Genomic DNA, 12547 nt, shown 5'->3' on the forward strand with positions numbered 1-12547 from the left:
CCTCTGGCAAAAGCCTCCCTTACTTGCAGTTGGGAGCTGAGGTCAGAGACTTGGACTTTGGCTGAAACCAGGAATCTCAGGTCTGGGACCTTGGTTCTGGAGTAGATTCCTACTGATAGAATAATATGACATTTTCAGTTCTATTCTATTAATCATATCCCCGGGAGTTTCTATGCACTTTAATTGCCTTGAGCATCAATTAGTAATCAGTCTGAAATGGTGTTTACTTTGAAATACTCTGAATGTCACTATAAATTAGCCAAAGTATCAAGAAGCCTGAATTTTGAACCGGAATTTTATCTGTATCTTACGGAACATAAGTATGGCAGGGGTAAATGCCCAGTGAAGACTTGGATGATGCTAGTGATTGTAATTGAGTGAGACAAGAGCTGCTGGTATGTATTTTAGAAAATAAGAGTTTTAAAAGGAGCCATCATTCCTGGCAAGTTTGTATTACTGTCTACCAAGAATATGGTTTTTGTTTTCTAGTCTTAAATTAGAATAAACTTTATGCTTGTATGAAGGGTGTATTTGTACAGTTAAACCTTTGGCAGCATTTTTTTTTAATTTACAGTTTTAAGAGTTTATCCTGCTCATTTTTCTTTTTTATGAGTAATTACAATAATCTCTTTGGAACTATATTTTCTACACTCTCCCTATGACAGATTTTTTCCAGCTCCCATATTTAACGCCAAATGACTACCTCTTGTAAGACTCCAGCCTTGATCCCTACTTCTTTCTTTGGTTCCTATTTCCCTGGTCCTGTCTAAATCATCTGATAGTAGATGCTCGTCTTCTTTTAGGTTATAGGTCCCTTCTCTCAGGTGCCAGCTGTTATTTCTAGTGGGGCTGTGTCCCACTATGCTGCCTGGTTGTTCTTTCTAAGTATGTGATGTCTTTTCATTCTGTTTTCCTTGGTAGTTTTTGTTTATTTGTTTGTTTATGTTTTAGCCTAGAAATAGTACCTTTTTATTTTATTTTTTTAATTAAAAAAATTTTTTTGGCTGCAGATGGATTGGGAGATCGGATGTATAAAATAGATAACTAATAAGAACCTGCTGTATAAATAAATAAATAAAATTTAAAAATAAATAAATAAATAATTTTTTGGCCGCTCCATGCAGCTTGTGGGTAGGGTCCTGGTTCCCCTGGATCCCCGACCAGGGATCGAACCCAGGCCCCGGCAGTGAAAACGCCAGGTCCTAACCAGTGGACTGCCAGGGAATTCCCAGTAGTACCTTTTTAAAGAACTGGCCTATTGCATGATATTATTTTAAATGTATTATAATTTCAAATTACAACACATGGTTTACCTATGAAAGTCATCTTCCTAGATAATTATTTAGTAGATTGACTTCGTATGATACTTATACATTAAATATGAACAGGGAAGTTATTTGTTACGATAAATTGAGTTAATATGAGTATGTCTTTAAAATGTAATTGATACCTTTTGCCCAAAATAAGAATTTTAGAAGTCTGTGTTGATATTCTTGATTACTTTTATAGACAGTAGTTAGATAGGTAGATAGACAGATAGACAGAAAGAGAGTGTGTTTGGTTATTGAAGCTGGAAACACAGGAAGGGGAAATTGTCACCAGGATTGCTGCGAGAGTGCATAATTAGTTTGGAAAAAGCTCCCCAGACCAACCTTAACCTCTGCAGTGACCAGGCCCATGGAGAGCTTGTCCATCACTCTCTGTGAAGTTACCTTAACAACAAAGTTACATAAAACAATGAGAGAAGGCAGGTAGCACCTGTCCTGAAATCCAAAATTATATCACCGTTTCCTCTCCTTATATCACCTAGATCTTGGCTGACCCTCTGCCTGTACTCCATTCTCCTCACCCTTTCTTTAGAGCTTGGCTCAAATCCCAGCCCGAGCTCTACGCTTGGACTCTCTTCCTATCTGGGTCTTCTTGTGGACTTCAAATGAGTAAAGGAGAGGGTGTATTCAGATACCCATTGGAGTCCGGCAAGTAACACTGGGTGGGATTCATGTGGCCTGGAATGCCTGTGGCCCATCTAAAGGCAGCAGCTACCACTTGGCTTTTTCCAGTTGTTGGCAACCTGTAATGCAGGTCTATTCTTTCCAAAGCTTCCACATTTTTCATTCTGGAAATCCAGATTTTGTATGTAATTTTTAAAATGTAGTCAACTCACATTTTTAAAGTGAACAGGCCAAATGTATGTTGGCAAAAATTGGCCCACAAGCCATGAATCTGCAACCACTGTTCTTGTACAGTGATTTCTAATCAGGAAGTAGATAATAAAAATCACTTCTGGAGCTTTTTGGACTGTATACGCCGGGTCTCTAACCCTGGAAATGCAGACTCAGCAGTCTAGCAGAATGTCCTGTGGTGTCAGTGCCGTCCCTCTCTTGCAGCTGAGTGTTGCCATCATGGTACCCCTGCCCACCAGGCCTGGCTCACTTAGATACTGGGCTGCACAGCAGGCTTGGGTTTGTCCCTGTTGTTTGTCTTGGTGCTGTGCTTAGACTGTTATCTGAACCAAGAATAAAGTTGTTCTGACTCCATTCCCACCTGATCTCAACCTTATACTCTTCCTCCAAGGCCTTTGGTTTTTATAAAAATTTATTTATTTTATTTATTTTATCTTTGGCTGTGTTGGGTGTTCATTGCTGCACACAGGCTTTTCTCTGGTTGCAGCGAGTGGGGCCTACTCTTCGTTGCAGTGTGCAGGCTTCTCACTGTGGTGGCTTCTCTTGTTGGGAGCATGGGCTCTAGGTGCAGGCTTCAGTAGTTGTAGCATGCGGGCTCAGTAGTTGTGGCTTGCGGGCTCTAGAGTGCAGGCTCTGTAGTTGTGGCGCACGGGCTTAGTTGCTCCACAGCATGTGGGATCTTCCTGGACCAGGGCTCGAACCCGTGTCCCCTGCATTGGCAGGCGGATTCTTAACCACTGTGCCACCAGGGAAGCCCCAGACCTTTAGTTTTGAGACTGAACATTTCCCAGGTGTGGCAACTGTATGCAAAACTAGAGGAAAGCTTCTCTTTGCCTTGCCTGAGTGGTTATACTTAGTCCTGAGTAAGGGATGAGACCTATTGGTTGATCCATGTGGAGTCCAGTGACTTCCAGTTTTCGTAAAGTCTTGGAGGCTTCTTACCAGCTGCTTGTTAGAGATTTCCCATCAGAGGCTGTACCAAGGGTTGCCCGCCTCTGTCTGCCCTGGTCCCTGCAGCAGGCCATGGCCAAGGCACGCAGAGGCTGTACCAAGGGTTGCCCGCCTCTGTCTGCCCTGGTCCCTGCAGCAGGCCATGGCCAAGGCACGCAGCTCTCTCCTAGCAGTTTCTTGCACAAGCAGCGCTTGAATGCATCGCCTTATAGAGGCTTGGGTTCTTGGCAGTTGAAATTAGCAGAATAAAAACTAGTATGTTTGGGATCTGGAATCTCTGGCCATCAAGGTAGACCTCAGAGAAGCTTTGGCTGAAAAGGGGAGGTGTGCTCTCTGATGCAGTCCTCATAGACTTATCAGAAGCTAGAGGATTTTGTGCCCTGAAGACTTCTGGGTAGAAAGCTGAGTGGTTATTATTGTTCACTGCGTATTTAGTGATTATATTTTACACTAGATTATGCAGTTGGAGGAGGGCTATATTTTCTCTTAGGGGAAGTGAGACCATTCATCGTTAATCCTGGCTGACGCCCTTGGTGCTAAGCAGATTTTAGCATCGCTACCACATCTGTCACGTGTCTAGCAGCAAGTCTCTCAAGAAGTTCACAGCTTCTCTACCAAGGGGAGCATATGTTTCCAAGAGCCACTCTGGCAGTAACCTCTGTGTTAGTTACCTTGGGCTAAATTATGCTCTGGTAGCACATTCCCCCAACTTACAGTGACATACAGCTACAAGGGTTCTTTCTCTCTTACATTCTGCATACGTGGTGGATCACCTGTGGCTCTGCTGCACGTCATGGTCATTCTACGGCCCAGACTGACCGCAGCCCCTGTTTGGGACTTGGCTGGTCTCCTGGCTGAGGGAAGAGAGAAATACAGAGCTTCCTTTCAAAAGAGGCTACTCAGATTTCATTGGCTAGAGCAAGTCATATGGCCAAGCATGATGTCAGCCAGGGAAGAGTAGAGGGTAACTTTGAACAATAATATGATCTAATACAGTTTTGCTTCCTCAAGACCTTACAGCTGTGTCTTGGGTGTCAGTCATCAGTCAACAAAAATAAGCAGGAACTGGCTGAAGCTTGTGCCTGGTTACCACAGCAGCTGGCAACTCTTTCCTCTGCCCTTAGGCAGTGGGATAATAACGTTTCTGTTTCCCCAGAGGACCTCCTGCCACCTCAGAGGTAAATAATAACCCCTGTGGTGATCGGTACTCTTGACGAGAACCGTTTTCGCCTTGCCTGGTCCCTTAACCTCCATGACTTCCACGGACGCAGGCTTCCTGGGGTCCAAGTTGAACCACTGGTTCCCCCTTCTGGCCTTCGTGAAAAACTCACCTTGTTACTACATGCAGGGTGCTCGGTTGTTTTTGTTTTTGTTTTTTTTTCAATTTTTGAATTTTATTTTATTTTTTTATACAGCAGGTTCTTGTTAGTTATCTATTTTATACGTGTTAGTGTATACATGTCAATCCCAATCTCCCACTTCATCACACCACCACCCCCTGCCGCTTCCCCCCCTCAGTGTCCTTACATTTGTTCTAAACATCTGTGTCTCAATTTCTGCCCTGCAAACTGGTTCATCTGTACCATTTTTCTAGGTTCCACATATATGCGTTAATATACGATATTTGTTTTTCTCTTTCTGACGTACTTCACTCTGTATGACAGTCTCTAGATCCATCCACGTCTCTACAAATGACCCAATTTCGTTCCTTTTTATGGCTGAGTAATATTCCATTGTATATGTGTACCACATCTTCTTTATCCATTCTTCTGTCGATGGGCATTTAGGTTGTTTCCATGACCTGGCTATTGTAAATAGTGTGGCAGTGAACATTGGGGTACATGTGTCTTTTTGAATTATGGTTTTCTCTGGGTATATGCCCAGTAGTGGGATTGCTGGGTCCTACGGTAGTTCTATTTTTAGTTTTTTAATGAACCTCTATGCTGTTCTCCACAGTGGCTGTATCAATTTACATTCCCACCAACAGTGCAAGAGGGTTCCCTTTTCTCCACACCCTCTCCAGCATTTGCTGTTTGTAGATTTTCTGATGATGCCCATTCTAACTGGTGTGATGGTGCCCATTCTAACTCCACACCCTCTCCAGCATTTGCTGTTTTAGATTTTCTGATGATGCCCATTCTAACTACTAATCATTATAGTTTTGATTGCATTTCTCTAATAATTAGTGATGTTGAGCAGCTTTTCATGTGCTTCTTGACCATCTGTAAGTCTTCTTGGGAGAAATGTCTATTTAGGTCTTCTGCCCATATTTGCATTGGGTTTTTTGTTTTTTTAATATTGAGCTGCTTGAGCTGTTTATATATTTTGGAGATTAATCCTTTGTCCGTTGATTCGTTTGCAAATACTTTCTCCCATTCTGAGGGTTGTCTTTTCATCTTGTTTGTAGTTTTCTTTGCTTTGCAAAAGCTTTTGTTTCATTAGGTCCCATTTGTTATTTTTGTTTTTATTTTCATTCTCGGGGGTGGATCAAAAAAGATCTTTCTGTGATTTATGTCAAAGAGTGTTCTTCCTATGTTTTCCTCTAAGAGTTTTATAGTATCCGGTCTTACATTTAGGTCTCTAATCCATTTTGAGTTTATTTGTGTATACGGTGTTAGGAAGTGTTCTAATTTCATTTTACACGCAGCTGTCCAGTTTGCCCAGCACCACTTATTGAAGAGACTGTCCTTTCTCCATTGTATATCCTTGCCTCCTTTGTCATAGATTAGTTGACCATAGGTGCATGGGTTTATCTCTGGGCTTTCTATCTTGTTCCATTGATGTATATTTCTGTTTTTGTGCCAGTACCATATTGTCTTGCTTACTGTAACTTTGTAGTATAGTCTGAAATCAGGGAGTCTGATTCCTCCAGCTCCGTTTTTTTCCCTCAAGACTGCTTTGGCTACTCGGGGTCTTTTGTGTCTCCACACAAATTTTAAGATTTTTTTGTTCTAGTTCTGTAGAAAATGCCATTGGTATTTGATAGGGATTGCATTGAATCTGTAGATTGCTTTGGGTAGTATAGTCTTTTTCACAATATTGATTCTTCCAATCCAAGAACATGGTATATCTCTCCAGCTGTTGGTATCCTCTTTAACTTCTTTCAGCAGTGTCTTATAGTTTTCTGCATACAGGTCTTTTGTCTCCCTAGGTAGGTTTATTCCTAGGTATTTTATTCTTTTTGTTGCGATGGTAAATGGGAGTGTTTCCTTAATTTCTCTTTCAGATTTTTCATCATTAGCATGTAGGAATGCCAGAGATTTCTGTGCATTAATTTTGTATCCTGCAACTTTACCAAATTCATTGATTAGCTCTAGTAGTTTTCTGGTGGCATTTTCAGGATTCTCTATGTGTAGTATCATGTCATCTGCAAACAGTGACAGTTTTACTTCTTCTTTTCCAATTTGTATTCCTTTTATTTCTTTTTCTTCTCTGATTGCTGTGGCTAGGACTTCCAAAACTATGTTGCATAACAGTGGTGAGAGTGGACACCCTTGTCTTGTTCCTGATCTTAGAGGAAATGCTTTCAGTTTTTCACCATTGAGAATGATGTTTGCTGTCAGTTTGTCGTATACGGCCTTTATTATGTTGAGGTAGGTTTCCTCTATGCCCACTTTCTGGAGAGTGTTTATCGTAAATGGGTGTTGAATGTTGTCAGAAGCTTTTTCTGCATCTATTGAGATGACCATATGGTTTTTCTCCTTCAGTTTGTTAATATGGTGTATCACATTGATTGTTTTGCGTATATTGAAGAATCCTTGCATTCCTGGAATAAACCCCACTTGACCATGGTGTATGATCCTTTTAATGTGTTGTTGGATTCTGTTTGCTAATACTTTGTTGAGGATTTTTGCATCTATATTCATCAGTGATATTGGTCCGTAATTTTCTTTTTTTGTAGTATCTTTGTCTGATTTTGTTATCAGTGTGATGGGTGGCCTCATAGAATGAGTTTGGGAGTGTTCGTTCCTCTGCAGATTTTTGGAAGAGTTTGAGAAGGATGGGTGTTAGCTCTTCTCTAAATGTTTGATAGAATTCACCTGTGAAGCCATCTGATCCTGGACTTCTGTTTCTTATCTGATATGAGTATTGGTACTCCAGCTTTCTTTTGATTTCCATTTGCCTGGAATATCTTTTTCCATCCCTTCACTTTCAGTCTTTATGTGTCCCTAGGTTTGAAGTGGGTCTCTTGTAGACAGCATATACATTGGTCTTTTTTTTTGTATCCATTCAGTAAACCTGTGTCTTTTGGTTGAGCATTTAATCCATTCATGTTTAAGGTAATTATCGATATGTATGTTCCTATGACCATTTTCTTAATTGTTTTGGGTTTGTTTTTGTAGGTCCTTTTCTTCTCTTGTGTTTCCCACTTAGAGGAGTTCCTTCAGCATTTGTTGTAGAGCTGGTTAGATGGTGCTGAATTCTCTTAGCTTTTGCTTGTCTGTAAAGCTTTAGATTTCTCTCCGTCTAATCTGAATGAGATCCTTGCCTGGTAGAGTAATCTTGGTTGTAGGTTCTTCCCTTTCATCACTTTAAATATGTCATGCCACTCCATTCTAGCTTGTAGAGTTTCTGCTGAGAAATCAGCTGTTAACCTTATGGGAGTTCCCTTGTATGTTACTTTTCGTTTTTCCCTTGCTGCTTTCAATAATTTTTCTTTGTCTTTAATTTTTGCCAATTTGATTACTGTGTGTCTCGGCGTGTTTCTCCTTGGGTTTATCCTGTATGGGACTCTCTGCGCTTCCTGGACTTGCATGGCTATTTCCTTTCCCATTTTAGGGAAGTTTTTGACTATAATCTCTTCACATATTTTCTCGGGTCCTTTCTCTCTCTGTTCTCCTTCTGGGACCCCTATAATGCGAATGTTGTTGCGTTTAATGTTGTCCCAGAGGTCTCTTAGGCTGTCTTCATTTCTTTTCATTCTTTTTTCTTTATTCTGTTCTGCAGCAGTGAATTCCACCATTCTGTCTTCCAGGTCACCTATCTGTTCTTCTGCCTTAGTTATTCTGCTACTGATTCCTTCTAGTGTATTTTTCTTTTCAGTTATTGTGTTGTTCATCTCTGTCTGTTTGTTCCTTAATTCTTCTAGGTCTGTGCTAAACATGTCTTGCATCTTCTCGATCTTTGCCTCCATTCTTTTTCTGAGGTCCTGGATCATCTTCACTCTCGTTATTCTGAATTCTTTTTCTGGAAGGTTGCCCATCTTCATTTCATTTAGTTGTTTTTCTGGGGTTTTATCTTGTTCCTTCATCTGGTACATAGCCCTCTGCCTTTTCATCTTGTCTTTCTTTCTGTGAATGTGGTTTTTGTTCCACAGGCTGCAGAACTGTCGTTCTCCTTGCTTCTGCTGTCTGCCCTCTGGTGGATGAGGCTAAGAGGTTTGTGCAAGTTTCCTGATGGGAGGGACTGGTGGTGGGTAGAGCTGGCTGTTGCTCTGGTGGGCAGAGCTCAGTAAAACTTTAATCCACTTGTCTGCTGATGGGTGGGGCTGGCTTCCCTCCCTGTTGGTTGTTTGCCTGAGACAGCCCAACACTGGAGCCTTCCTGGCTCTTTAGTGGGGCTAAGGGCGGACTCTGGGAGGGCTCACACCAAGGAGTACTTCTCAGAACTTCTGCTGTCAGTGTCCTTGTGCTCACGGTGAGACACAGCCAGCCCCCACATCTGCAGGAGGCCCTCCAACACTAGCAGGTAGGTCTGGTTCAGTCTCCTATGGGGTCACTACTCCTTCCCCTGGGTCCCAATGTGCACACTACTTTGTGTGTGCCCTCCAAGAGTGGAGTCTCTGTTTCCCCAGTCCTGTCGAAGTCCTGCAGTCAAATCCCACTAGCCTTCAGAGTCTGATTCTCTAGGAATTCCTCCTCTTGTTGCTGGACCCTCAGGTTGGGAAGCCTGATGTGGGGCTCAGAGCCTTCACTCCAGGAGGTGGACTTCTGTGGTATAAGTGTTCTCCAGTCTGTGCGTCACCCACGCAGCAGTTATGGGATTTGACTTTATTGTGATTGCGCCCCTCCTACCGTCTCACTGTGGCTTCTCCTTTGTCTTTGGATGTGGGGTATCTTTTTTGGTGAGCTCCAGTGTCTTCCTGTCGATGACTGTTCAGCAGTTAGGTGTGGTTCCGGTGCTCTTGCAAGAGGGAGTGAGGGTGCTCGTGCTAAGCGTCTACCTTGAAGTTGCCCTGTCAGGCCTAGCTGGTCAGATCAGCTCCCGCTGCTATGGCCTGAGGTTATGCTCTCTAGTGTCTGTTGGTTTTTAGCCCCTTCACCTGAAATCGGGTTTTCCGACATACGTACTCATCCAGTGTTGTCTCCTCAGTGAGCTCAGCACTCTTCCTCGCTGTGTTCATCACTTCTGTGAATTGTGTTTTACCTGTAAATAAAACAGGCAACCCCTTGAGTTCTCTGGATGGTACCGGGTGTTTTGTCTTTGGAGCAGCTCGGCTCTCAGCTCTGATTTCTCCCTGCCTGCCCACATGACTGCTGAAAACCCTAGAAAGGGGTTTTTATGGTAGATTAATAAATGTCTTCATAGAGATACCCTTAAAGTGTATTTTATTATATGTGAATTGTTTACAGATTTGATAAAGTAGGAAATTAGATTTGTTACTTTAAACTACAAAGTTAAGAAAGATTTCATTAAACAGTGGCACTTGCAAATAAACATGACATTTAAAGCTTGTCTCCTATTAGACATCGTAATAAAATAATAATTCTAGGCTGGGAGGAATTGGAAGATTGGGATTGACATATACACTACTGATACTATGTATAAAATAGATAACTAATGAGAACCTACTGTATAGCACAGGGATCTCTACTCAGTGCTCTGTAGCGGACTAAATGGGAAGGAGATCCGTAAAAGAGGGGATATATGTATACGTGTAGCTGATTCATTTTACAGTAGAAACTAACACAAACTAACATAACGTTGTAAAGCAACTATACTCCAATAAAAATTAATTTAAAAAATAAAATTCTACCATTACTTTAAAAAAATAAATAAAATAATAATTCTGTAAGACAACTTCCAAAATATTTATTTTTTCTCTTTTTTTCTATCTAGATCACAAGAGACCCCTGGAGATGGGCAGCCTCCAGCTTTACCACCCAAACAATCAAAGAAAAACAGTTGGAACCAAATTCATTTTTCACATTCTCAACAAGATCTGGAAAACCATATTAACGAAACATTTGATGTTCCATCTTCCCCTGAAAAAGCTACTGTAAGTAGTTTCTTCAAATATTCTCACATTTCTTTGAAAATGTTTAATTGTAAATGAAATATTTTTTGTAACATAGCCTGTTTTATCTGTAAATTATATTATAGTACTTTCTCTTTTTCATCATGTGTTTGCTCATGAATTGTGCCACCATATAGCACAATTGTGGAATTGCCTTTTATCATATTTATAAAACGTTCATTGCTCTAGAAGTTAATTTTTGACAAATTTGTTGATTTCTGTCTTGCAAAACACACATTTCCAGAACAAGTGCTAATAATCCATTAAATACCATTAATTTTATTACATAATTGACTGGGTCCCGAGACGTTATCATTTTCATCAACCTTTTGAAATTGAGCACAGGTCTCCAGAATATATAATTACCCTGTTCTTCAAGATATATTCGTGAGTTGCTTTGGTACTTTGTACCAAACAAAATGGTAAATTCTTAGAATCCCCTGATTGGTGAATTTTTATTGCTTTTTCAAGTAGATGAACCAAAGGTGAGATTGTTAATAAATTTTAAGGATACACTGTGTTCATGAAGATGTATAATGACAGACAGAAATATGAGTGTATTTCAGGAAACTTAAAGGGATAAATCAAGGAATAAAATAAGATGCAGGTAGAGGAAGTCCCACAGCAGGTGCTGGCAGTGCCAGAAGTCTCTGCTGGCCATTGCACTCTTCCCCCCTTGTTTTTCGCCCATAGCCCTCCCACATTTTCTAAAACTGAAAAATAAGAGGCAGCCACTCTATTCTCCCACACTTATGGCCCCACAGACGCATCAAAAAGAGATCAAAATCCTTACCCAAAATGAATGACAACTTGAGTGCTACCTGCGTGGTGATTCTTACGCATCATTCATTCATCGGTTCATAGTTACTGAGGTCTTTTTGTGTGCCAGGTACTTAAGGAGGTAGTGGGAGTATGCAGACAAATCAGATGTGGTCCCTGCTATTAAATAATTTATAGTCTAGTTTGTTTTTTCCTTCATGCAAAAATGACTTATTGAGTACCTATTGTTATAGGCTCTGGGAATATAATAGAGTAAAATAAAAAATTAAAAACTCTGCCTGCAAGGAACTTGTATTCTGGGGATAAGGGTGAGACAAACAGTAAACAAAATATGTAATTTAAATATATAGCGTATTAGATAGTGTAAATGCTAGAGAGACAAAGCAGAAAAGGGCTAGAGAATTTCCAGAGTGGAGTGTTCCAGTTCTAGATAGTGTGAGCCAGGGATGAGTTTGGTGATAAGCCACATGGATACCTGGCGTGAGAGCAGGTAAGCCGAGGGAATAGCAGGTGCCAAGGCAGGGGTATGGCTGTGTGGTCAGGGGACACCAAGGGGGTCAGCGAGGACAGAGCAGGACAGGGGACAGCAGAGGGCCAGATCCTAAAAGCCTGGTCTTGTAAATGTTTCATTCTTCAACCCTGAGTGAGATTGGAAGCAAACGGACATACCTAAGGAGAGAAGTAACGTGATGTCACTTAAGTTTTAACGGTTTCACTGTGGCTCGTATGTTGGCAGTGGACCGAAAGCAGGGTAGCAGCAGAGAAGCTGGCTGTGAGGTGTTGCAGGGCCCCAAGAAGCAGCCGTGATTGGAGAAGGTGGTGCCAGTGGAAGGGATGAGACACAGCTGTGTTCTGGGTGGAGTTTTAGAGTAGAGCTGACCTACTCTGCTGATGAGTTGGCTGTGGGAGACTAGAGAGAGGGGAATAACAGCAAGGATAACAACAGCAAGGTTTGGGGCCTGAATAAATAGGAGGATGAAGTTACCATTTGCTGATGTGGAAAGGCTACAGGTAGAACAGGGGTGGGTGGAATGTCGGGAGCTCAGCTGGGACACGTTGATATGTCTAGCAGGAGTCCGTTTGGATTCTGGAGTTGAAGGGAGAGGTCGAAGCTGAAGGTATAATGTTGAGAGTCAATGGCATGTAGACAGTATTTAAAACCATGAGACAGGAAGTGCAGTGTGTACAGATAACGGAATAAGAGGTTCTAGAAATGGAGCCTTAGTCCTCCAAACTGTAAACATGAGGGAGTTGAAAGGAACCAGCAAAGGAAACTGAAAAGATGCAGACCAAAAGGTAGGAAAAAAACTAGTCAACTGGCTGATGAGAAGGCAGCCACAGAGAGTAACCAGCTGTGTCAGGTGCTACTGGTGAGTCGAGGAAGGTGGGGACTGAG

The 12547-nt window shown here is 41.6% G+C and overlaps 1 protein-coding gene across 1 annotated transcript in view; it reads left to right on the forward strand.

Moving 5' to 3' along the window:
* Positions 1-12547, forward strand: part of PTPN4 (protein tyrosine phosphatase non-receptor type 4) — a 180181-nt gene that overhangs the window by 140188 nt on the left and 27446 nt on the right. The window contains exon 16 of the mRNA XM_082841828.1: positions 10194-10353. Within this exon, the coding sequence (XP_082697954.1) occupies positions 10194-10353 (160 nt within the window). The remainder of the gene's footprint in view (positions 1-10193; positions 10354-12547) is intronic.

The sequence above is a fragment of the Leucopleurus acutus genome, assembly GCF_964270905.1.
Source record: "Leucopleurus acutus genome assembly, chromosome: 6".
NCBI classification, from domain to species: Eukaryota; Metazoa; Chordata; class Mammalia; order Artiodactyla; family Delphinidae; genus Leucopleurus; species Leucopleurus acutus.